General features: G+C 43.9%; 1 protein-coding gene across 1 annotated transcript; it reads left to right on the top strand.

The window, feature by feature from the left end:
- The first annotated feature begins 981 nt into the window (after positions 1 to 981).
- On the top strand, positions 982 to 25,798 carry LOC133043432 (retinol dehydrogenase 16-like). Its single transcript, XM_061124252.1, has 5 exons — positions 982 to 1,063; positions 15,343 to 15,678; positions 23,061 to 23,319; positions 24,332 to 24,492; positions 25,602 to 25,798. Exons 1-5 carry the CDS (start codon positions 982 to 984, stop codon positions 25,796 to 25,798), a joined length of 1,035 nt encoding a protein of 344 aa, XP_060980235.1.
- Positions 25,799 to 26,051: the final 253 nt, after the last annotated feature.

Raw genomic sequence — 26,051 nt, 5'->3', positions numbered from 1 at the left:
GATAATGCTTTAAATAACTTAGAAAAGAATAAATGTTCACTAATTGGTATTGGAACAATACAGTGTCTGTGCCAATTATCAATTTATTGCCTCTGAACTCCAAATTCATTCTTCAGAAACTGCTGTGAGACTTTGGACTGGACTTTTCAACAAGCAGTTTCCTAAATTATGCATTGCCAGTAGATGCCAGTAGAGGGTGCTGGAGGGACATTATAGGAGAAAGGGGGTTTTTCCGGATTCAAGTTGTGTGTGTGCGTGCGTGCGTGTCTGTCTGTGTGCTCCATGACCCTTAGTGACCTCACAGTTCTAGTCTAGGCCTGGTGACCACCTTACTTTGGCCCTTAAAATGCAGACAGTTTATTTTTATAAATTTCTTTTTTAAAATTGAGATATAGTTGATATAAGTTACAGTATAGCAAAATTTTTAAAATTCACAATTTTTAAAGGTTATAGTCCATTTATAGTCATTATAAAATATTGGCTATATTCCCTTCTAAAGAACTAGAGAACCTCTTGATGAGAGTGAAAGATGAGAGTGAAAAGGCTGGCTTAAAACTCAACATTCAAAAAACAGATTATGGCATCTGGTCCCATCAGTTCGTGGCAAATAGAAGGGGAAAAAGTGGAAGCAGTGAAAGATTTTATTCCCTTGGATTCCAAAATCACTATGGGTGGTAACTGCAGCCATGAAATTGAAAGACACTTGCTTCTTGGAAGGAAAGCTATGACAAACCTAGACAGTGTATTAAAAAACAGAGACGTCACTTTGCTGACAAAGGTCCTTGTAGTCAAAGCTACGGTTTTTCCAGTGGTCATGTACAGATGTGAGAGTTGGACCATAAAGAAAGCTGAGCACCCAAAATTGATGCTTTTGAATTGTGGTGCTGGAGGAGACTCTTCTTTGTTGTTAATGTATTTATTTTATTTTAATTGGAGGATAATTACTTTAGAACATTGTGATGTTTTTTGCCACACCTCAGCATGAACCGGCCACAGGTATACGTGTTCACCCCCTCCTGCCTCTGCACCTTACCCCTCCAGGTTGTCACCGAGCACCGGCTTTGTGTGTCCTGCATCACACATCAAACTCACACTGGTTATCTGTTTCACATGTGGCAATGCATATGTTTCAGTGCTATTCTCTCAAATCATCCCACCCTCTTCTCCCACTGGAGAACACTCTTGAGAGTCCCTTGGACTGCAAGGAGGCCAAACCAGTCCATCCTAAAGGAAATTAACCCTGAATATTCATTGAAAGGACTGATGCTGAAGCTGGAGCTCCAATACTTTGGCCACCTGATGCGAAGAGCCAACTCATTGGGAAAGATCCTGGTGTTGGGAAAGATTGAGGGTAGGAGGAGAAGGAAGTGACAGAGGATGAGATGGTTAGACAGCATCACCAACCCAGTGGACGTGAATTTGAGCAAACTCCAGGTGATGGTGAAGGACAAGGAAGCCTGGCGTGCTGCAGTTCATGGGGCAGCAGAGCCAGACGTGCTTAGCAACTGAACAACATTAACAAATATTCCCCTCCAGGCTTCCTCAGCCTGCGGCTCAGTGGCAAATAATCTGTCTGCAATGCAGGAGATGCAGGTTCCATGCTTGCATCAGAAAGATCCCCTGACGCAAGGAGGAGGAAATGACAACCCACTCCAGTATTCTTGCCTGGAGAACTCCATGGACAGAGGAGCCTTCCGGGCTACAGTCCATAGGGTCACAGAGAGTCAGACATAACTGAGTGACTGAGCAGGCATATACTCCTCTCCCAAGTGATAACCACTAGTTTGTTCTGTTTTCCACAGTGGCTACACCAACTTGTATTTCCATTATCAGTGCACAAGAGTTCTCTTTTTTCCATATCCTTGCCAGTATTTGTTACTTGTGTCTTTTTTGATAACAGCCATTCTGTCGGGGGTGAGGTCATATCTCATTGTGGTTTTAATTTGTCTTTCTCTGATGATTAATGATGCTGACCATCTTCTCATGTGTTTGCTGGTCATCTGTATGCTTTTTGTCTATTCAGGTCTTCTCATTTTTTAATCAGGTTGGGCTTTTTTTGATGTTAAGTTGTATGAACTGTTTATATATTTTGGATATGACCCTCTTATTGGTCATATCATCAAGAAATATTTTCTCCCGTTCAGTAGGTTGTCTTTTCATTTTGTTCATGTTTTCTTTGCTGTGCAAAATTTTTAAGTCTAATTAGGTTCTATTTGGGGCTTCCCAGGTGGGGCTAGTGGTAAGAAAAACCCACCTGCCATTGCAGGAGAGATGCAGATTTGATCCCTGGGTGGGGAAGGTCCTCTGGATGAGGGCATGGCAACCCACTCCAGTATTCTTGCCTGGAGAATTCCATGGACAGAGGAGCCTGGTAAGCTACAGTCCACAGGGTGGAAAAGAGTCAGACACGATTGAAGTGTCTTAGCACGCACACACAGATTCCATTTGTTTATTTTTCAGTGCAGACCACTCTTGTTTGAGGCGTTGAGCCCAGGGCTTTTCCAAATCTTGTTGATTGGAACCAAATTCAGGCTTCCACACAAAAAACTGATGAACGTGTTCATCACTACTTTAATCAACTTCAGATTGTTTTTAAGGAAAATTCTGGTCTTTCGTCCAAGGGGTAAACCAGGAGCTTTCCCTCTTAGTAAGAAGGACCAGGATGGAATCAGAAACTATGTCCACTCCAGATTTTGTTAATTTGGTAAAGCAGCTCTCTTCCACTCTCTAGATGAGTCATCTCTAAGGAAGACCACCAAAATTCTTAATCTTCAACTCTGGAAAATGAAGGCTCCTAAATGAAACTAAACCCTCCTATTTTCTACTATTTTTGCAAAGATCCAGGATATTGGGAAAGAGACTGTTCCAAATTTAATCACTTTCCAACTTCCTCCCAACTCTTACGGATGGGGCTCCAAGGAACTACAGGTGCTCTTTCCAGCCCTCCTTCTTAATCACCTTTGCGAATCATTTCTCCAGAGTGGGGATTAATTTCTCCCAGTCCTAACCGACACTGCAGCCGCGTTCTTGATGCTCAGTCCCACTACTGTAAAGTGGCCACTGCCTCAGAGAACTCAAACAGTTCAAACAGTGGAGGTCTTTAATGAGCCTCAGGAGGGCCTGATCTGAACCAAATAGGTTTAGACCTTTGTTTAGACCCTTTGACAGAGACACACCTTTTTTCCCTTAGGAACTCTGCCCCTGTCCATTCTGATATTCATTCTGTATTTGAGACTTCTTAGAAGTATTACACCAGAATTTCTTTCTCCCAAAAGGAGGAAATAATTCTAGAATTTGACAATAGTCATCAAAGTAAACCATCAGGTGAATTGAATGGCATTTTGACATCTTTTACTTGTTCTATTTCTGATAGTACTAGAGCTGATTCTGGAAACATCCAGCGTTTGTGTTTATTGAATCAACTACCATCCTTCTTACGGGTAAAATCTCCAAATGATGTTGGCAAAATTTACAGTGCATCTCCCATCAAAATTCAAATAGGTCTCTCAAAACCTCTTCCCAGAATTAATCAATTCCCTGTCAGTAAAGAAAGCCTCCAAGGCATAAAGTTCATAATAGAAGATTACAAGGCTCTGATGCTGCTGTTACAAGGCTCAAGGCCTCATTATTCCTTTGCACTAGCCCCTACAACATTCCTATTTTGACAGTAAGAAAACCTAAGGATCGAGGGTGGAGGTTTGTTCAGGCCTGAGCAATAAATAACGTTTTATCCCATACCCTGTTATCCCAATGCTCATGTAGTACTAAGACCGTTCTCACTGAAAGTAAACTCTTTTTTAACTTTCATATGGAGCAGGGCTGATTAACAAGGTCGTGTTAGTTTCAGGTGTACGGCAAAATGACTCAATTATACATAACATGCATCTGTTCTTTCTCAAATGATTTTCCCACTTAGGCTATTACAGGATGTCGAGCAGAGCTTCTGTGGTGGACAGCAGGTCCCTGCTGGTTACCCATTTTTAAAAATAGCATTTGTACACGTCAGTAGAATCCTTCCTGAACTCTCACCACACTCAACATTTCTCAGTCAGTCACCTCAACTCTTATGAAGTCTTTTTGTTAACTGCCCCTCACATTACTCTTTTATATTGTGGTAATCTTAACCTTGCTACTCATTTTTGATATTATTTTAATAAAAATTACATAAATTTAAATGATGCTCAGGGAAGGATTAAAAATACCTCCATGTCCATATTTCAGCAGAACTCATTTTATACCTGTTATTCTGTTTTAAAAATTGAGATATAATTGACATTATGCCTTAGATTCATACATGATAATGTGTATATTACACATTAGATTAGTTTTAGGTGTACAGTGTAATGATCTCACATTTGTTTATACTGTGACATGATCACCACAATAAATCTGGTTAACATTTATCCCCATACACAGCTACAGAATTTGTTTCTCTTGTCCTGAGAACTTGAAAGGTTTATTCTTTTAGCAACTTTCAATATGCAGTGTTGATAGAATTGGCATGCTGTATGATATATCCCCGTGACTGATGTAGTTTTAACTGGAAGTTTGGTATGTTTTCATCCCCTTTGGCTTTTTCCCCTTCATTACCAACAAAGTCCATCACAGTGTCTTAAGGCTGACAGATCATCTTCTGACTCCTGCGATGATCTACAGGAAATACCTTTAGGTAACACTGACTTCTTATGGTCCCTGATGGTTCTTACTTAAAAGGTGATGATGCAAACACTGCTAAGTATGCTGCTGCAACTTCCTTTGATGTTGTTAAGACAGTATCTTTAACTAACAGCAACTCTGGCCCAGCTGTCTGAATTAAATGCTCTTACATAGGCTTGCACTTTAGCCCGGGACAAAGCTGCCCGTATTTACGTTGACAGTAAACATATTTTCTGTTCAGTTTTGGTGATTCCTACTATTCTCTTCAAATTCACTGATTCATTCGTCCGTATTATCTACCGTTGACTCCTTCTAGTGTGTTTTAAACTTAATTATTGTGCCCTTCAGCTCTGTTTGGTTCTTCTGTATATTTTCTAACTCTTTGTTAAACTTCTCACCATGGTCATCCATCCTTATTCCAAGTTTGTTGAGCATATTTATGAACTTTACCTTGAATTCTTTACTGGGTAGATTGCTTGTCTCCACTTTGCTTAGTTGTTCTGGGGTTTTGTCTTGTTCTTTCATTTGGAATATCTACCTCTGCATCCTCAGTTTGACTAGTTTTCTGTTTTTATTTCTATGGATTACTAATAGGTAGGTTGGCTACATTTCCCAATCTTGGAGAAGTGGCCTTATGGAGGAGAGGCCCTTGGGGCCCAGCAGTACACTCCCCTCTGGTCATCAGAGCTGTATTCTCTAAGGCTGTCCCTACTTGGGCTGCATGGACCTTTCTGTTGGGACAAGGCAACAACTGCGGACAGGCTGGTCGGTGGGGCTGGGCCCAAGCGTGTCCTGGGGCTTGTGACAGCCTGCTGGTGGGTAGAATTGGGTACCCACTTGGTTTGGCCTGCTCTCTGACATTTTAAACTGCCTAATGGAGCATCGAGGTCTGGCATATGGATTTCTTACAACTTCCCATGTCCAGTGGATATAAATATGTTTTAGTCATTATCTGTATGTTTTCACACTGGACTGTAGCCTTCTTTGGCAAGCAGGCTTCTGCCTCTTCTGTGACTAAATTCCATTTGGAAAACATTATCCCTACCTGGGGAACTCCTCTCAAACTACATAGTGATCAAGGAACCCATTTTACTGGCCAGATACTTTGGCAAGTTTGCACTGTTTGGCCAGTTTTACAACACCTTTACTATGATTACCATCCTCAATTGGCTGGCTTAGTTGAATGCACCAACTGCATTATTAAAACTCATTTGGCAAAATTTGTAGAGACTCTCCGAATACGTTGGCCAAAAGCATTGATGTTGGTCGTTTTTTATCTTGCATCTGCCTCTTTCGGAACTCATAAACTCTCGCCCCTTGAGAGAGCACAGGACACCAAACACAGTTTGCCCTTTTACTTATTGTGACCCACAACCGACAAAAGGAGAGATGTTCCAGTATTGCAAAGGCCTGAATGTGTCTATGAAAAATCACCATGCTTTGGTAGAGCAGGCTTTTCACAGTGCACTCGCAGGAGGTGAAGACCTTAAGTACCACAAGTTGGAAACTGGAGATTGCATCTTTTGCAAAAGATACCTTCAGAATAACTCCTTTCAACCTTGTTGGAGAGGTCCCTATCAGGTATTGCTAAGCAGCACCTGTGCCACCAAACCCCAAGGAATAGACTCCTGGATTCGTGTGATACACTTAAAGAAAGGACTGAAATTTGACTGGACCTATACATCATCTGTTAACCTAAAAGTAAAGATTTCCTGGAATCGAAGCAGATGACATCTGATGAGACAATTTTCCTAAGATATCTGGGTCAGGCTCCTTGAAAATTTGTCGCCAAACCTTTGATGATACACAATGGTGCAGATGGTCTCCAACGTCTGCTGCTGCTGCTGCTAAGTCGCTTCAGTCATGTCCGACTCTGTGTGACCCCGTAGACGGCGGCCCACCAGGCTCCCTCGTCCCTGGGATTCTCCAGGCGAAAACACTGGAGTGGGTTGCCATTTCCTTCTCCAATGCATGAAAGTGAAAAGTGAAAGTGAAGTCGCTCAGTCGTGTCCGACTCTTCATGACCCCATGGACTGCAGCCTACCAGGCTCCTCCGTGCATGGGATTTTCCAGGCAAGAGTACTGGAGTGGGCTGCCATTGTCTGCTCTGCTCCAATGTCTATTTTCCTTAAAAAAAAAAAAAAATCATTTTTTTGACTGTGCTGGGTCTCTGTTGTGGCACACAGGCTCTTTGCTGCAGCCCAAGGGCTTTCTCTAGTTGTGGCTTGTGGGCTCCTCATTGTGGTAAGCAGGCTTCTCTAGCTGTGGCATGCAAGCTTTCTAGCTGCAGTGCACAAACTTAGTTGCCCCACGGCATATGGGATCTTAGTTCCCCAACTAGGGATAGAATCTGCATCCTCTGCATTGGAAGGCAGATTCTTAACCACTAGGCTACCAGTGAAACCCCACTTTGATAATGATCACTGCGTTGAGCCCTGTCTTGGGTAGATTATCTATCTCTACTTCACTTAGATCTTCTTCCTCTGGGATTTTATTTTGTTTCTTCATTTGTTAATGAGGCTATTGCCTCATTTTTGCCTAAGTTACCATTTTTTGATTTCGGGTATTAACATATGTTTTCATGTATTAATATTTTGTATTCATGTATTAATATTTTTTTCATGTATTATATCTGGTTGTATTTCCCTGCCTTGGAGAAACGGCTTTTTGTAGAAGAAGTCCTATGTATCCCAGCAGCATATTTTCTTCTTGTCCCCAGAGCTATGTGCTCTCAGAGTTCCCTGTAAGTGGACCGCATGGGTCCTTCTGTTGCGGTGGGTGACACTTTGAGCAATCTGGTAGGGTTGGCTGGCCCCTGGTCTGGTCGGTTGCTAGGCTCTGCCTTGTGCAGAGACTGCTGGCTACTTGTTAAAGATTTGGGGCACAAGGCAGCGGGCGAGGAGCCCCGGGGACCCTGTCACTAACTGGAGGGTTGGGTTCAGCAGACCCCAGGGCCGGTGCCTGTCCACCAGGCCCTGGTGCTTGTGCCAGCCCACCGGCAGGCAGAGCCATCTCTTGGTGTCTGGCTTCAGGGTCAGGAGGCCCCAGAGCTGGTATCAAATCACTGGTGGGTGGGGCCAGTTCCTGATGATGGCTGCAAGGTCTGGGGTTCCCAGAACTTGTGTTGGTCTGCTGGTGGGTGAGTTGGGCCCCCAGGCTACAGGGCGGTGGTGGTACTGGGGCTGATGTTCACACACTGGTGTGTGAGGCTGGGGTTCAGCTAGTCCCAGGGTCTGCTTGTGAGTGGGCTGGTTGGATGTGAGTGGCTACAGTTGTTCTGGGGCTGTCATCTGCCCACTGGTGGGTGAGGCTGATTCAGAGCTTAAAGCCTAATTTTCTTTCTGCTTCCCTGGATAATTTCAACTGATCCATCTTCAGGCTCATCTATTCTTTCTTCTGCTTGATTAAGTCTGCTGCTGGAATTGTCTATCAAATTATTTTGTTCAATCATTCTGTTCTCTAGCTCCAAGATTTCTGTTTGGTTCTTTTGTTTTGTTTTCTCTTTTTTGAACTTTTCATTTTGTTCTTGTACTATTTTTCTGATATCATTAAATTATCTGTGTTCTCTTGTAGCAATGTGAGCATCTTTTAGATCTATTATTTTGAACTATTTGTTGGGCAGTTCCCACATCTTCATTTCTTCAGGGCCAGTTACGAGAGGTTTACTGTAATCTTTTGGTAGAGTCATGTTTCCCTGATTCTTTGTGATCCTTGTAGCCTTGTGCAGATGTCTGTGCATTTGAAGAAGCAGTCCCTTCCTCCAGACTTTGTGGGCTGACTTCAGTAAGGGAAGACTTTCACCTGCCGTTGGGGGCACTCTGGAGTGCTGGGTCATGGGGTGGCACAGAGTACAGGGTGAAAACCTGTGTAATCTCCAGGGTGACTGTTGAAATCTGCTGGAGAGCAGGTCACTGTGGACCGTGATCGCTCCTGCTGTGTGGCTGCTACTGGCAGCCCCTGCTTTTCTTCCTTGTTCCTCGATATTTCTATACATCTCAGCTTTTTTGGTCTGGGTGGGTTGAAACGAACATGGGATATTTGTGCAGCACCCCAAAAGGCTGAGGAAGCTGGTTGCTTACCCTGCTATTCTGTTCCTGGTGAGGGGAACTCTTTCTAGTTGGAAAATTCCCTTTTGACCCTGAGCAATGCCCATTTGGGGGATGGAGTCAGGCAGGCAAAATGGGATCAAAAAACAGTGGAATAAAAAACCTGAGAATAACTGCACAAGAGGAATCATTGTGAAATCTGACATCTGGTCAATGTGGGGGTTGGTCACCAGTCCAAATCCCAGCTCTGCAGTGATTTTCATGTTCCTGTTCAATTTAACCTCAGCTATGCTCTCTTTGACTTTCTTTAATACTTTACCCCACCCTTCTCCACTTCTTTTTCCTCAAAGGAATTATATTATTTTTAAATATTATTATGCAATGGAATACTACTCAGCCATAAAAAGAAGGAAATAATGCCATTTACAGCAACATGGATACAGCTAGAGGTTATAATACTAAATGAAGTAAATCAGAAAAAGAAAGACAAATGCCACATGATACCACTTATATGTGGAATCTAAAATACGACACAAATGAACCTATCTGTACAATAGAAACAGACTCGTAGACATAGAGAACAGACTAGTGCTTACCAAGGAGGAAGCAGGCAGGGGAGGGAAGAAGTGGGGGTGTGGGATTAGAAGATGTAAATGACTATGTACAGGATGGATAAACAACAAGTTTCTACTGCTGAGCACAGACATCTATATCCATATCCTGTGATAACCCAAGAGAATATTAAACAAAGAACGTCTGTATGTGTATAACAGTCACTTCGCTATACAGCAGAGATGGCACTGCATTGTAAATCAACTATACTTCAATAAAAACTTAAATATTATTTTATTTTGTTATTCATTTTTAAAAGTCAAATCACTGTTGACTTACAACGTTGACTCACAAAAATCATTGTTGATTTACCTTATTGTGTTACAATGTGTGTCCAGCAAAGTGACTCAATGACACAGGCATATATATTTTCTTCAGATTCCTTTCCCTCACAGGTTGTCACAAACATTAAGTACAGTTTGCTTCGCTCACAGTAGGTCTTTGTTGGTTGCCTCCTTTATATACAGTAGTGCGTTTATGTTAATCCCAAGCTTCTAATTTATCCCTACCCCCCATTTCCTCTTTGGCAACCGTAGGTTCGTTTTCTATGTTTGTGAGTCTATTTCTGTTTTGTATATCAGTTCATTTTTATCTTTTTTTTTTTTTCTTAAGATTCCACATTTAAGCAATATCATAAAATAGTTGTCTTTTTCTTTCTGGCTTACTTCACTTACTATGATAATCTCTCAGTTCCGTTCAGTCGCTCAGTCGTGTCCGATTCTTTGTGACCCCATGAATAGCAGCACACCAGGCCTCCCTGTCCATCACCAACTCCCGCAGTTTACACAAACTCATGCCCATTGAGTTGGTGATGCCATCCAACCATCTCATCCTCTGTCGTCCCCTTCTCCTCCTGCCCCCAATCCCTCCCAGCATCAGGGTCTTTTCCAATGAGTCAGCTTGTCGTATCAGGTGGCCAAAGTATTGGACTTTCAGCTTCAGCAACAGTCCTTCCAATGAACACCGAGGACTGGTCTCCTTTAGGATGGACTGGTTGGATCTCCTTGTGGTCCAAGGGACTCTCAAGAGTCTTCTCCAGCACCACAGTTCAAAAGCATCAATTCTTTGGCACTCAGCTTTCTTCACAGTCCAACTCTCACATCCACACATGACCACTGGAAAAACCATAGCCTTGACTAGACAGGCCTTTGTTGGCAAAGTAATGTCTCTGCTTTTTAATATGCTATATAGGTTGGTCATAACTTTCCTTCCAAGGAATAAGCGTCATTTAATTTCATGGCTGCAATCACCATCTGCAGTGATTTTGGAGCCCAGAAAAATAAAGTCTGACACTGTTTCCACTGTTTCCCCATCTATTTGCCATGAAGTGATGGGACCAGATGCCATGATCTTAGTTTTCTGAATGTTGAGCTTTGTTGCTGCAAATAGCATTATTTCATTCTTTTTTAATGGCTGAGTAGCAACACAATTTATAATAAGAAAAAGAATGGAAACATATAATGAAAGCTTAATAGGCTCATTATTTTCATTAAAATAATTCTTTTAGTAAGAAAAAATTGGTTGGTTTCTATGTGAGTCAGGTTCTGGGGATTGAGCTGGAGACGAAATAGACACTGCCCCTGCCCTCCTGGAGCCTTGCAGGGGAGACATACATTAAATAACTAAAGACACAAATAGATACATAATTACAAACTCTGATAACTACTATGTAGACTAAGGAAAAAGACCACTTAGAAAAATCCAACAAAATGTGGGTAGCGGAACAGGCAGCAGTGTAGAAACTCAGAAGGAGCCTCACAGAAGACAGAAGTTGGATATCTTCATGTGCTAAAAAGGAGTTCATTGCAGGTATGCACAGTAAGGAAAGCCTGTGTGGCTTGGGTAGAAGTCCATGTGTGATTGGTTAAAACAAGCTCCACTGTTCTTTAGTCAGTAGTGATTCTTCACTTAGGTCTAACCAGGATCTGACATACCCCATTTGCTCAAAGTTCACAGTTCTCTAGTATCTTTGGCTGTTACAGTTACAGTAAAGGCACCGTGCTCAGTTCTGATATCCTGTTGGTGCATATTGTCTTTTGCGGACCCTTCTTTATCAGCTGGAAAGACAAATGAATGATGAGAAGTGATCCCGGAAGGTCTGACTAATTCGAATTGCTGGGTCAGAACAGTCCAGATGTACTGAAAGTCAAGAAATGAAAATGACTAGATGTTTATTCAGATGAAGACTGGGGAAAACAGCGTCCAGCATAGAGGTCACAGGGCATCTTCCATACTCTGGAAGCAGTGAGCAAGGGAGAACAGGGTGTGAGCTGAAGAAGGGACTTGTCCCATCAGGCCTTGTCACTGGTTTGATAGGAGGCTTTGTGCTAAGGACAAAAGGAAGCCATGCCGGGGAGACGCGACCTGCGTTGTAGCTTTGTGAGACTACTCCAACCCTTGGGTGGAGAAGGACTACAGAAAATCAAGCAGGATTCAGAGACCATTGAATCTTGTTTGAGGGACAATTTTAAGGTTCAGCCTAGGCGTGGTAGAGTCTCTGGATAGACTGTGGAAATGGAAAGAAGTTGTTGGATTCTAGGCTTATTTTAGAAGCAGAATCAATAAGACGCAGTGGAGGGGACTCTACTCCATGCTCTGTGATGGCCTAAACCGGAGAGAGAAGCTGCTTAGTCGCGTCTGACTCTTTCAACCCTATTGACTGTAGCCCGCCAGGCTCCTCTGTCCACGGGATTTTCCAGGCAAGAGTACTGGAGTGGGTCACCATTTTCTTCTCCAGGGGGTCTTCCTGACCCAGGGATCAAACCCGGGTTGCCCGCATCGCAGGCAGACGCTTTACAGACTGAGCCACCAGGAAAGCCCGAACGGGAAGGAAAAGCAGAGAAGAGCGGATATATGATGCGCGCATGCTCAGTCGCTCAGCTGTGTCGGACTCCACGTGACCCCATGGACTGTGGCCCACCAGGCTCCTCTGTCCACGGGATTTCCCAGGCAAGAACACTGGAGCGGGTTGAGCAAGCTCCGGGAGTTGGTGATGGACAGAGAAGACTGGCGTGTTGCAGTCCATGGGGTCGCAAAGAGTCGGACACGACTGAGCGACTGAACCGAACTTGGTTGCCATTTCCTTCACCAGGGGATCTTCCTGACCCGAGGGTCAAACCCGCGTCTCCTGCGTCTCCTGCAGAGGCAGGCGGATTCTTTACCGCTGCGCCACCTGGGAGTTCCAGGATTTGTGTATATAGCTCAGTCGGGAGAGCATCAGACTTAATCTGAGGGTCCAGGGTTCAAGTCCCTGTTCGGGCGGTGTTAGGATATTAGGCTTCCCTGTGTCTCAGCGGGCAAAGAATCCGCCCGCAATGCGGGAGACCTGGGTTTGATCCCTGGGTTGGGAAGATCCTCTGGAGAAGGGGAAGGCTACCCATTCCAGTGTTCTGGCCTGGAGAATTCCATGGACCCTATAGTCCATGGGGTTGCAAAGAATCAGACACGACTGAGTGGCTTTCACTTTGGCTTCCCTGGTGCCTCAGACGGTAAAGCATCTGCTTTACTTTGCAATGCGGGAGACCTGGGTTCGATCCCTGGGTCGGGAAGATCCTCTGGAGAAAGGAAACGGCAACCCACTCCGGTATTCTTGCCTGGAAAACTCTATGGACAGAGGAGCCTGATAGGCTACAGTACATGAGGTCGCAATAAGAGTCGGACACGACTGAGCAACTTCACTTCATGTAGTTTTTTTCACTGTTCTGCAGAAACTAATGCAACATTGTAAAGCAACTATACCCCAATTAAAAAAAAAAAAAAGGTACATCTAATCAACATCTGGATTGCACATGGAGCCTGAGGGAGAAAGAAGGGTTAGGAATGACTCAGGTGTCTGGTTTGTGTAACTGGGTGGAGAGATGCTATTTATTAAAATAAGAAAGATTTAAGAAGGAAGTAATTTGGGGCAGGAAGATGAATAATGGTTCTCTTTCAAGATGTTAAATCTGATATGTTATTTCTATTTGAGTGTTGTATTTTATATTTTATAGGTTACCATTTTTATGAACCTGTGATTCTGTATAACAGAGATGTCAAGAAGGCAGTCGGGTACATGAATATGAATTCTCTAAGAGAAATATCAATTAAAGTTACTCTGGGAGAGTCTCAGCCCTTTAGAAGTTACTCATAGCTTTCATTTCTACAGCCAGATATAATCTATCTTTCCTCTTTGATCTTGGTACATCTCATGGCTTTTATCTTTCTCTCTCTCTCTTTTTATTTTAAATTTAGAGAAGTTTCAGACTCACAGCAGAATTAAATAGAAAGTATAGAGTTCCCATATACACTCTGAACCCATGCATGATAGCCTTTCTCACTATGAAATGTCCCACACCAGAATAGTATATTTGTTACAGTTGATGAACCTACATGGACACATCATTATCACCTGTAGTCTATAGCTTACACTGGGTGCACTCTTCGTGTCATACCTTCTGTGATTTTTAACAAATATATAATGACAGGTATCTGTGGTAGGAGATAGGTGGGCCTGTGGCCTGGACAGCTAGTGTTTGTCAAGTGGAGTAGAATTGAAGCTTTTTTTTTTCCCACCCTGACACTCCAAGAACAAAGCTAGTGGTAGAAGCTGAGCTCTGCTGAAGTGAAGAGATAAAATGACCCCTCCTGAGGTCAAGAAAAGCTCCGCTGTCTGAACACGTGGAGGAAGGCCCCTTGGGGGTCAAAAAGGGAGGGGGTGCCACCCAGAATTAGTGTGGACATACACCCACAGGCCTCTGTGGTGGGGTCCATCTTAGCAAATAGTTGTGCTCGAATGTTGCAGAGGGTCCTAGAACCAATCAGGTGTGGGGAAAAAAAAAACACAACAAGATAATTGGCTAAAGGTGAACAAAGACCAGGAAAGATCATCCTATATAAGTGATTTAAGTCACCTCTTTACTGGGCTCCTCCTCATTAGATAGGATGCCCACACTCTTTTTCTTTGGGTGTGTAATATCTACCTTGCTTCTGTCTTAAATAGTTTCTCTGTATGCTCTCCTACAAGTAATGCTGTGTCTGCAAAAATAAACTTTGTACCTATTTTTACAGTTTTTGCCTCCTTGAAACATCCTTGCTTTCCATGGGAGTAAGAGCCAGGAAAAATGTGCTTCTGGCTTCTATCCCCTGGAGGTCTAGTGACCAGGGTTTCCAGTTTTCATCCAGGCTACCCCGGTTCAACTTTCAGGCAGGGAACAAAGAACTCTTTTCAGTACTGCTCATTGCTGGCTGTCTGAGATCATGCCCACCATTGCACTAGCATCTAGAATAGTTTCACTGTCCTAAAAATTGTCTACCTTTTACCCATTCATCCTGCTCTCCTCCCAGCATCTAGTTATCACTTCTTAGTGTTTTTACAATAGTTTTCGTGTATTTCTTGAGTTTCCCTTCTTGATCTTAAGTATGCATATTTACTTATTTATCTTTCCCCTTCACTGTCTTTACATAATAGGGATGTTAAAATAAATTAATACTTTTGAATTGAACATTAAATATCAGATAAAATTAAGATTAAATTAATTATAGTTATGATCTCTATTCTATAAAGTTGCTTAAATGTATTTTTTTGTTTGTTTGTTTAAAGGAGGAGAGAACAAAGAAGGAAAAACCAATTTGCAGTCTGCATATCTTAATAGCAACACTTTTAATTTTGACAAACTCAATTTTGAAGAATCAAGATGTATCTATTTCTGAATGCTTGAAGTTGCCAACTGACTCATTATCTCCTTTCTTTACCTAATATCAATACATCTAAATTTTTGTCAGATATTCCTTTTTTAAAACAGCCTGACCAGAATAGGAGTTTCATATTAATTCCTAAACCTGATAGAATCATCCTGCTTTCCTATTTCCAAATACATTCCTCAAAAGCCTCTTAAATAACCAAACTTCAGAATTATTATATCGAAAGTTAATCTTTATAGGAGTCATTAACTAAATTGAGTAGATTAAGGGTAAACTAGAAAACAATAAAAAAGCAGGCAAACATACGTTAACCTGTTTGAGTCTGGAAGAATTTTCTTTTTTCTTAAAGGGAAGGACAGGTTTCTGCCTTCCCTGTGGCTGCACCTGGCGGTCCTCGTGGGCCTCTACTACCTCCTGCGCTGGTACCGGGAGAGGCAGGTGGTGACCCACCTCCGGGACAAGTTCGTCTTCATCACGGGCTGTGACTCGGGCTTCGGGAACCTGCTGGCCAGGCAGCTGGACCTGCGGGGCTTGAGGGTCCTGGCTGGGTGTCTGACGGAGCAGGGGGCCGAGCAGCTGAGGAACCAGACGTCAGACAGGCTGCAGACGGTGATCCTGGACGTCACCAAGACAGAGAGCGTCGCTGCGGCCACCGAGTGGGTGAAGGAGCGTGTGGGGGACAGAGGTATGGCCAGGGGAAGTCTGTCCATTGGATAGGCTGCTTTGTCCTCAGTGTTTTAGAATTAACAAAAATCCTGCCAGGTGAAAAGTCTTGGGGATCAGGGTGAAGATATATTTGGGACACGTTTAATTACATGAAGACCCCAAAATACATTAGCATTCATGGAGTAAGTGAACATATTTGGGACTGGCCTAAAAAAGTCAGGTTGTATGGAATATGTGTGTGTCAGAGCGGAAGGTAAAACAGTGAGGAAGCATGTTTAATAGGTAAGAGTATGTATAGGTAGGGAAGATAGGATGAAGGCTAGAAAGGCAATGAGGGGAAGGAGTTGACTGTGGTGCAGAAACCGTAATTTGCATGTGTGGTGTCCTCTGAAAACCCAGAGTAAAAATGTTAACTCTGCCCGAGCAGGCTGCCATTATGTTGCTCATATATAATTTCACATGTCTTTTCTTGGGAACAGTATAAACCTGTCTTTCTCAAACTTAGCAAATGGTGAGAATCAGAAAAACCTACTGTATACAGGGAGGGTTCTGGAAATGTCTTTATTGTTCAGTCTGTGCCGACAGTGAATTTGAGAAAATAATTGAGATCAAGGTATACCCAAACTCTTGTCACCAAGACCCAAGGAAAATCTGTGTGTACTGTCCCCTCTTATCAGTCCTGGCATGAGTTTCTCAGACAGCCCAGGCAAGCAGCAGAGAGGGCTTCCTGTGAAGCTAAGTAGGTGCCTGACCTTTGGCAAGGGAGCAGCCAGATTTCTCAATTTTCTAGAAGAAAGTCCAGGGCCAACCATTTGGGATCTGAAAGTGGTGTCCTTCAGCTGAGTGAGCATTCTGCAGACTAATAGCTGTAGGTGTTGGTTCTTTCTCCCTTCCTTGCACTCACCTGGCCTTGACCCATGTGCATCCTGGGCAAGAACTCTGAATACAGGGGATCCCTGAGAGAGAGGCTGAAGCCAAGGAAAGGCACGTTGACCGTCCCTCTGCCCGTGCTGCGCTCAGCATAAAGGAACTGCTGTTGCTGCTCAATCACTAGGTCGTGTCTGACCCAGTGGGCTGAAGCCTGCCAGGCTCCTCTGTCCATGGGACTTTCCAGGCAAGAACACTGCAGCGGGTTGCCATTTCCTTCTCCAGGGGATCTTCCCACTCCAGGGATCAAACCCACATCTTCTGCATCTGCTGCATTGGCAGGCGCATTCTTTACCACTAGCACTACCTGGGAAGCCTGAAGGAACTGCTGCTTTCTCTCAAGTTCTGCAAGTTTCTTCCTTGCATAGCCCTTCTGCTCCCAGTGCTGAAAGGAAATCAAGAATTAATTCCCTCTGTCCATGCTGTGTGGTCCTCTCAGCTGCAAGTGTTCCAGTCGTTGGCACAGGTGGAGGACACTTTATCCTTATTTTTGTAAAAGGCTCTGGGACCATTTTGTTGGTGGGGGGGTGGGGCATTGCTGTTTAAATGTCTTCTTTGGGCACTTTGGCAACATGCTTGTTCACAATTACTGAGAGCAGCATGATTTTCTAGTTTCAATTCATGACCAAAAAACTTATTAAATTTTTATTTGAGCTACATAGCTACTGAGGCCACATAAAAGAGGGTGAGATATTGCCTTGCTTCAGGCTGAATGTCCAGCTGGTCGCTGTAGAGGCCCCGCACTGCACCTCAGATCAAAGGCGTGGGAATGCATCCACACCCACGTAGAGAAAAGACTTTCTCTTAGTTAAAAAGTAAATTTTAAAATAAAGCTTTATTTGAAAACAAACTAGAGCTGGAAATAAAACTATCACAACTAACTATAATTCATTTTAATTGGTGATTGGCTGTGACTCTGTAGCTATCGTTACCAACACTTGGAAATTCTGCTGATGTGAGAAAATTGAACTCTTAAATTGTTTACAGAACAATGAACCATTAATTAGGTTGCAATGTATTTTGTAATCATTTATTTCAAAAAGTGTTCTATTTGGTCACTGTTGTTTCAAGATCTTGGAGTGAATAAGGACTTTTTACTGACTCAAGTATTTTTACAAACACCCCAAAATTCCTTGAGCCCCAGGATGCATGTCTCCTGTGAAGTTTCACTTTTCTCTCCCTCTCCCACAGTAACGAGAGAAAAATGAAAAGGGGGTTTGACCCTTTCAGAGATAAGTCTCCATATGTTAATGAAAGGTTGAAGCCTCAAAACCTCACACCCTCAATGTTCCAGAAATAAGCCTCCTCCTTAAGGAGCTAAATCTGATGCCTTTGGGGACTGCTGATGCCCATGGCTTCCTGTGGTCACTTTTTTCTTCATTCTTCATCTCTGAATTAGAGCCTCTCCTTTAAAGGCCACTCCTGGCTGAAGCCTTCTCTCTTAATCTAGTTACGCACACTTTTCTGACTTTTTGGAATTTAATCTTGGTTGTACTAATTACCCAGCGTAGTCCCTTTTTCCAATACAACTTTTATTGCAAGCAATTTTAAATTTCTTGAGGGAATGATTGATGTCTTAACTATTCGCATATACATTATTTACACACACAGTCTCCTATGAAACCGGACGACACTGGCACATAAGAACCAGTGAACACCCAGCACAGATCCCCACTCTCTTCCCCTTAAAAGAAAATGGGATATACTTGCTTTCCAACATTGTGTTGGTCTCTGCTGTACTGCAAAATGAATCAGCTATAAGCACATGTGTTCCCTCTCAGAACTCTCCTCCACCCTGTCCCCCATCCCACCACCTGGGTCATCACAGGGCCCTGCTCGGAGCTCACTGTAAGACGCAGCAGGTACTCCCTGCCTTTTGAGAATGGGATCTCTGAAGTGGAGAGTGGCCTCTGTTGAGATTTTGAGCCAAGGACATAAATTGTGGCAGATGTCACTTCTTTTCTATTCACATCCCCATCCTCTGCAAAGTTCTAAAAAATGAATAAAGGAGAGAAAGGAATATTGTTAAAAAAAAAAAAGTAATACTGATATTGGGGAATCATTACTTAAAGACCATTCTCACAATACAAGAGCGTATATTCTCTTCCTTCCAGTCTTTTTGGGTTATGAGAGTGGTGGAGAGAAGACCAGGAATTGTGAGACAGTGAAAGAAATGTGAAGGGGTTTCCCAGGTGGTGATAGTGGTAAAGAACCTGCCTGCCAATGCAGGAGATGTAAGAGATGTGGGTTTGATCCCTGGGTTGAGAAGATCCCCTGGAGGAGGGCATGGCAACCCTCCAGAAGTCTTGCCTGGAGAATCCCATGGACAGAGGAGCCTGGCAGGCTATGGTCCCTGGGGTGAAGCGGCTTAGCACACACACACACAGGAAGGAACATGAAATTTAAGACCTTTCCCTGTGTTAACTTTTGTAAGTTACAATCCGTTCTCTCTGAGTTACTGCCCTGTTGCCAGGACCCTGCCACCTGGGTCAGTTTACTCTGCACATCGCCCAACATTGGCAATTCTTGGTCAGTGTGTGTGAAAATGCCAGGATGTATAAAAAATCACGAGGATGGTACAGTAATTTATTGGTTAAAAATTAATATTTTAATTAAAATTAATATTGGTTAAAATTAATATTTGAGTTACTAAGTTTGTCTTCCCTGGTGGCTCAGAAGGTGAAGCGTCTGCCTGCAATGCGGGAGACCTGGGTCCGATCCCTGGGCCGGGAAGATCTCCTGGCGAAGGAAATGGCAACCCACTCCAGTGTTCTTGCCTGGAGAATCCCAGGGATGGGGGAGCCTGGGGGGCTGCCGTCTATGGGGTCGCACAGAGTCGGACACGACTGAAGCGACTTAGCAGCAGCAGCAGCAAGGTTTTCAAAGCAAAGACAGGGCAATGGGGCTGAGGCCTGCTTGGCTCATTACTTTCCTAGAAGCCTGAGACATCTTAGTTGCATCCCATTCTTATAACAACCACCTCTACTTTTTCCAGCTCACTGCATCTCTCCCCCAGATCCCAAGTTTTCAGACCCACCAGGACTTCCAATCCATCGATCCAAGTATTTTTCATAAATCCTCACCCCTTGATATTACCTGTCTTCATTCCATGATCTGTTACTATGATCACCCCATTGCATATGCCTGACACTCTCTCATCCCCTTTTCTCGCTTAGTAGTACTTGGTCAAACCACAAGCCTGGGTAATACCGTCTCTCACTGCCCCGTGCCTGCCCTTGTGGAAAAATTCATGACCACAACCCTCTAGTGAGCTTTTATGCTGTTGTTGTTGTATATGGTTATACTCCTTTCATTCTCCTAATTTCCAAACAACTATTTCAAACTTTTCCTCTCTTCATACCTCCAACTTATTCCCTCAAACCCTTGCTCTGGGCTGATGGCCTACTTAACTGAGAAAGACTGAAGCAATTGGGAGAGAATTTCCCCAGACTCTTCCTATCTCGTCTACCCACCTACCATCATCTGTACCAACACAGCCTACCCTACCTTCCTTCTGTATAAATCCAGTCCACTCACTTGTACAATAGAGCATATCCCTTTCAGCCCATTCAGCACACCCTTCCAGTGGTTCTACCCTCTATCTTATCTGCTGAACCATTAATGTTTTGCTCTCCACCACCTATTTCTTCTATCTTGCCATCCCCTAACTGCTACCTCCAGTCACCACCACCAAATCTTTTTCTTGTTACCACCATATTCCTCTGTGGATTTGTCTATGCTCACAGCCTTCAATCCCTCTTCCTATTTTCTACTTAAATGTTTCCAGTCATGCACCCACTCTTCCGAAACTGCTTTTTATCAAGGTATTCAATGACCTCCACCTTCTACACCCAAGGGAATTCTCAGTCCTTACTCTACTCACCATAGCAACATTTGACTACTTTCTCCATATCTTCCCTTCTTGATACACCCTCTATCCTTGTTTCCATAACACCATTCTCTTACAACTTATTTCCTTTGTCTCAGTATTTTCTCTCAGTTTCCTTTGCTGGTTTCTCCATTTCCCCCAGATCTTTAATGTAGAACGCTCTCAGGGTTTAATTTTTGGACATCTAGGGTAAGAAAAGCTATGACAGATGGCCCTATTAAAAAGCAGAGACATTACTTTGCCAACAAAGGTGCACCTAGTCAAAGCTATGGTTTTTCCAGTGGTCATGTATGGATGTGAGAGTTGGACTATAAAGAAAGCTGAGTGACAAAGAATTGATGCTTTTGAACTGTGGTGTTGGAGAAGACTCTTGAAAGTGCTGTCGACTGCAAGGAGATCCAACCAGTCCATCCTAAAGGAGATCAGTCCTGAATGTTCATTGGAAGGACTGATGCTGAAGCTGAAACTCCAATACTTTGGCCACCTGATGCGAAGAACTGACTTGTCTGACAAGACTCTGATGCTCGGAAAGATTGAAGGCAGGAGAAGGGGATGACAGAGAATGAGATGGTTGGATGGCATCACTGACTCAATGGACATGAGTTTGAGCCAGCTCCGGAAATTGGTGATGGACAGGGAAGGCTGGCGTGCTGGAGTCCATGGGTGCAAAGAGTCCGACACGACTGAGAGACTGAACTGAACTGAGGATATTTACACTTCTATTTCCAAGCCATATCTCTATCCTGAGTTCCAGACTCAAATTTCTAATAGCTTCCAATTGGATATCTTGAGAAACACCTCAAATTTAACCTTCGTGTGCCAAACACCTGATTATTGCCCACCTCCCAGCCTTTCCCATTTCATTAATCGTAACTTCATTCTGTTGTTCATTTCAGAAGAATCATTCTTGGTGTCACTTCTCTCCCTCACTATGTTCAAAAAGTCAGAGATTTATATTGTGTCTTTAAAATTTGTTCAGAGGTTTTTCTGTTTCTTTGATACAGCTGTTCTAGCAATCCAGCTCTAGGCGTCATCATTTCATGCCTGGATCACTGCAATAACATCCTTCCAGGTGCTTCTGGATCAACTTTTGTCAGTTCAACAGAGCAGACACAGAGTACCTTTCAAAAAATAAATTCAATTATGTCACAGCTCTACTCAAAACCTTACCATGGGACTTCCTTGGTTTCCCAGTGGTTAAGAATCCTCCTGCTAATGCAGGGGACACGGGTCCAATCCTTGGTCTGGGAAGGTTCCACATGCTGCAGAGTAACTAAGCCCATGTACCACAACTCCTGAGTCTGCGAGCTGAGCCACCACAGCCCGTGTGCCTGGAGCCTGTGTCCCGAAAAAAGAGAAGCCATCACAACAAGAAGCCCGTACACTGCAAAGAGTCACCCCCACTCGCTGCTTGCCGCAACTAGAGAAAACCTGCTCACAGCAATGAAGATCTATCGCGAAAAAAGAAAAAAAAAAAAAAAAAAAAAGTCCTACAATGGCTTCCTTTGTCACCTGAAGTAAAAGCTAAACTCTTTAAAACGACCTGCAAGGCACTGTATTATCTGGCATCCCACTGCGTCCCTGACCGACTCTCTGCTGTCCCCCAACTATTGCCTTCTGCCCCAGACACGTTGGTCTTCTTGCTGTTCCTCCATCAGGCCAGGCATCCTCCTGCCTGGCAGTATTTATTGCAGCTGTTTTTTTTTCCCACTTAAACCTACCTAAGCTCCAGATGGTTCTTTGACCCATTTTTCTTCTGTAAAATAGAACTTGCTCAGTTCTCTATTTTACTAGGAAGCTTGTCCCAACCACCTCACTCAGTATGGTGGCAAACAGTCCTCAAAAGCCCACCCAGTCATGCTCACCAGCTTTTTAAATCCATTACTATTTACCACCATCTTGGCAACCCACTCCAGTATCCTCGCCTGGAAAATGTCATGGACAGAGGAGCCTGGTGGGCTGCAATCCATGGGGTCGCACAGAGTCCGGCACGACTCAGTGACTAACACTTACTAACACACTTTAGGTCTTTCCTGTAGCTTAAACCGTAAAGAATCTGCTTGCAGTGCAGGAGACCCAGGTTCAACCCCTGGGTCAGGAAGATCCCCTGGAGAAGGGAATGGCAATCCCCTCCAGTGTCCTTGCCTGGAGAATCCCAGGGACAGAGGAGCCTGGCGGGCTCAGTCCGCAGGATCGCAGAGCTGGACTCAACTGACAACTAACACTACTAACATTCTTTATCAGGCTTCCCAGGTGGTGCCAGCAGGAAAGCATCTGGCTGCAATGCAGGAGGCCACATGCCATTCGATCCCTGGGGCGGGACGATCCCCTGGAGGAGGACATGGCAACACACTGCAGTAATCTTGCCCAGAGAATGCCCTGGATAGAGGAGCCCGGCGGGCACAGTCCATGGGGCCACACAGAGTTGGACACGACTGAAGTGACTTACCATGCACACGTGAAACATAATTTGCCAACCTATTGGATTCATTGCTTATCTTCCTCAAGAGGATGTGGTTTGAACACTGAAATGATTCACAGATGGGTTTTCTGTCTCTAACTAATACCGTTTGTTTCTACCCCAGGCCTCTGGGGTTTGGTGAACAATGCCGGCATCCTCCTGCCTGTTGCCCCGAATGAATGGCTGACCAAAGATGACTTCTCCAAGATCTTGAATGTGAACTTGATTGGCCTCATCGAGGTGGCCCTGAGCCTTCTTCCCCTGATCAGAAGGACCAGGGGAAGAGCAGTCAGTGTTTCTAGTCCAGCTGGGAGACTGTCCCTATTTGGCGGTGGCTACTGCATTTCTAAGTATGGGGTAGAAGCTTTTTCTGACAGTCTGAGGTAAGGCCCAACCTCTGAGGAGGACTTGACTGTGGCCAAGAATGTATTTGTGAATGGTGAGCCTGGGTTCCTGATATGTAGATGGCAACTAAAATGAGAAACTTTGGAAATGGAATGTCCAAATATTTTCACAATATAAGGTAGTACATTAGGGAATGTGAAAAATGTATTAGGATTAATTTGGTCTTAATTGCCACTCCTATAAGATTTCTATGTAATTTCAAGTAAATTGGATATATTTCTGTAAGATATATATGTGTATAAAATATACATGAATATTATGTGTGTAATGTACACTTCACATGTGAAAGATAAGAGTCTGTCACTAAAAAATTATTTGCCTTATTAATTAAGTACCTTAAGTCACTAAACCTGACTGACAGTTCTCATAAGGGAAGACTGAACCTTGGTGGGTTAAAGGGAAAGCTCTGGGCCAAGCATTCTATCCGCTCCTCACAGAAAACTCATGCATAAGACATGATGATTCTCTATGGTCAAGTGTGAGGTTGAGCCAGGATCTGAGCTCAGTTCTGTGGGTGAAAACCTCTGGGGTGGGCGTACAGCAAATGTGAACGTGAGTGTGTGCTGGTGCACAGAGGCCCCGACAAGGGGGTGACTTACCTTTCCCTGGGGCAGAGGCCAAGGATGGCCTCACAGAGACGCTGAGTTCTAACCTCAGCAGTGGGTAAGGAGGAAGAGGCTCAGGGGCTCAAGGAGCTGTCACGGACGGGGAGGCTCTGTAAGAGAGCGGTGCGGGATGGGCAGCAAGAGGCAGCATCAAAGCCCAGGCCCGAAGCTTTTCAGAAAGCAATCTCTGGGTGTTGGCCCTTCTCATTTTACTTCAACATCTTCCCAAGATGCTTGAGTGTACGCCTTCATATTCTTCCCTGACCCAGATGCCTTTCTTGGAGCATTTTGCCTTGGGCATTCTTTGCTTAAGCAGGGGTGGGATTGATTAGGTCAGACATCGATCTCGTTTCCTTGGTTAACACTCTCTCACCTTATGTTTCAGAAGGAAGCTCAGTCATTTTGGCATTCGTGTTGTTCTCATAGTACCTGGAAAGTACAAAACATCCGTTTTCCCTGACAATAGGCAGGATGTACTCGAGGGGATCTGGAGGCGAGTGTCCCCAGGGGTGAAAGAGAGCTACGGACAAAAGCACTTTGAAGACTGTGAGTTCTTCCTCTATTCCCCCAGAGTGGGGTGGCGGCGTTGTTAACTCCTCAAGCCCGTGTGTGCACAGCAGGAGGCCTGCTCACTGGCTGCTGTCCCTCCCGCTCCACGGACTGTCCGGTCCCCTGAGCCCCAGCACCCCAGCAGATGCCAGCTCTGTGCCAGGTGCTGGGGCAGAATTAACCCTGTCAGTTCTCGTGACCCTCGAAGGAAAGTGCTGCGGTTATCCCTCATTTACACACAAGGGAACTGAAGCCTGAGATATTGAGTCATTTCCCAAGATTACTCTGCAAGTCAGTGGCAGAGTGATGAATTGAATCCTGCAATGTTTGGACATGACTGAGTGACTGAGCATGCACACAAATATACATGTGTGTGTGTTACACACACACACAGACACACACACACACACATATAAACACACATGCATGTACACACACACGCACGCACACACACACAAACACGCTCATATACACACATACACACATACACATACACACACATATACACATACACGCATATATACACACACATACACACACAAACACGTGCATATACACACACACACAAACACACACATACACACACACATAATGTTGCTCAAGACAACTTTAACCCAATAGAAATACAATGTTAGCCACAACCTGTAAGCCACATATGCAATTTCAATTTTTCTAATAGCCACATTAAAGAAAAACAACAGGTGAATTTAATTTAGAACAGACTCTATCCAGAATGCTGTCATTTTAACAAATCAATATAAAAAATTACGACTGAGATATTTTACATTCTCTCTTTGCACTAAGTCTTTGCAAGCCAATGTGAATTTTTATATTATTGTGCATCTCAATCAGGTTGACCACATTTCTTATGCCATATGTGGCTCTGGCCGCAGTGCGGGACCGCACAGCCTGTGCCCTGAGCCCTGCCCTGCACCCTCTTGAACAGCCTCCAGCAGCCCCCACCCAGCCTCAGACCTGGAAAACCACTCTCTTCCTGTCTTGCACTCCCCCACTCCCCCAACATTGCTTGTACCTTGTATTTCCTCCTACTTCTTTTCAAGTTAATGTGTTACCACAGTTCTAACTTTCCCCCTCCTCTGTAACAGATTGCCAGGATTTTCATGGCCTCACTGCTAAAGGAAAGGAGAATCTGAGCCCCGTCACCAACTGCACGGAGCACGCCCTGACCGCTGTTCACCCTCGTATCCACGACTCTATTGACTGGGACAGCAAATGCTTCACTTTTGCTCTGTCTTACTTACCAACACCTGAAGCAGACTTTATCCTTTGTCATATGTTATAGGCAATCAGGCCCTAAAATGCTTTGTAGTCTGTGGGTTCAACCTAAACACTTGATTCTAGATAGGGAGCAGTCGTCAGATTTTCCTCTTGAAAGGGGAACGAACATGCAGCTCTCTGCTCCAGTGGGTCCTCAGAGATGATGCCATATTTTAGTTCACAAATTTTCAGATTCTTTCAAAAAATACTTGGTGTAATTACTTTCAAAAATTCCAGGCACAGTTCTGGGTGCTAAAGATTCATCCATATACAAAACA

This window comes from Dama dama, chromosome 3 (genome assembly GCF_033118175.1).
Source record: "Dama dama isolate Ldn47 chromosome 3, ASM3311817v1, whole genome shotgun sequence".
In the NCBI taxonomy this organism is placed as follows: Eukaryota; Metazoa; Chordata; class Mammalia; order Artiodactyla; family Cervidae; genus Dama; species Dama dama.
Note: the sequence above shows the minus strand (reverse complement) of the source record. Positions and strands in the feature narration are given on the sequence as shown.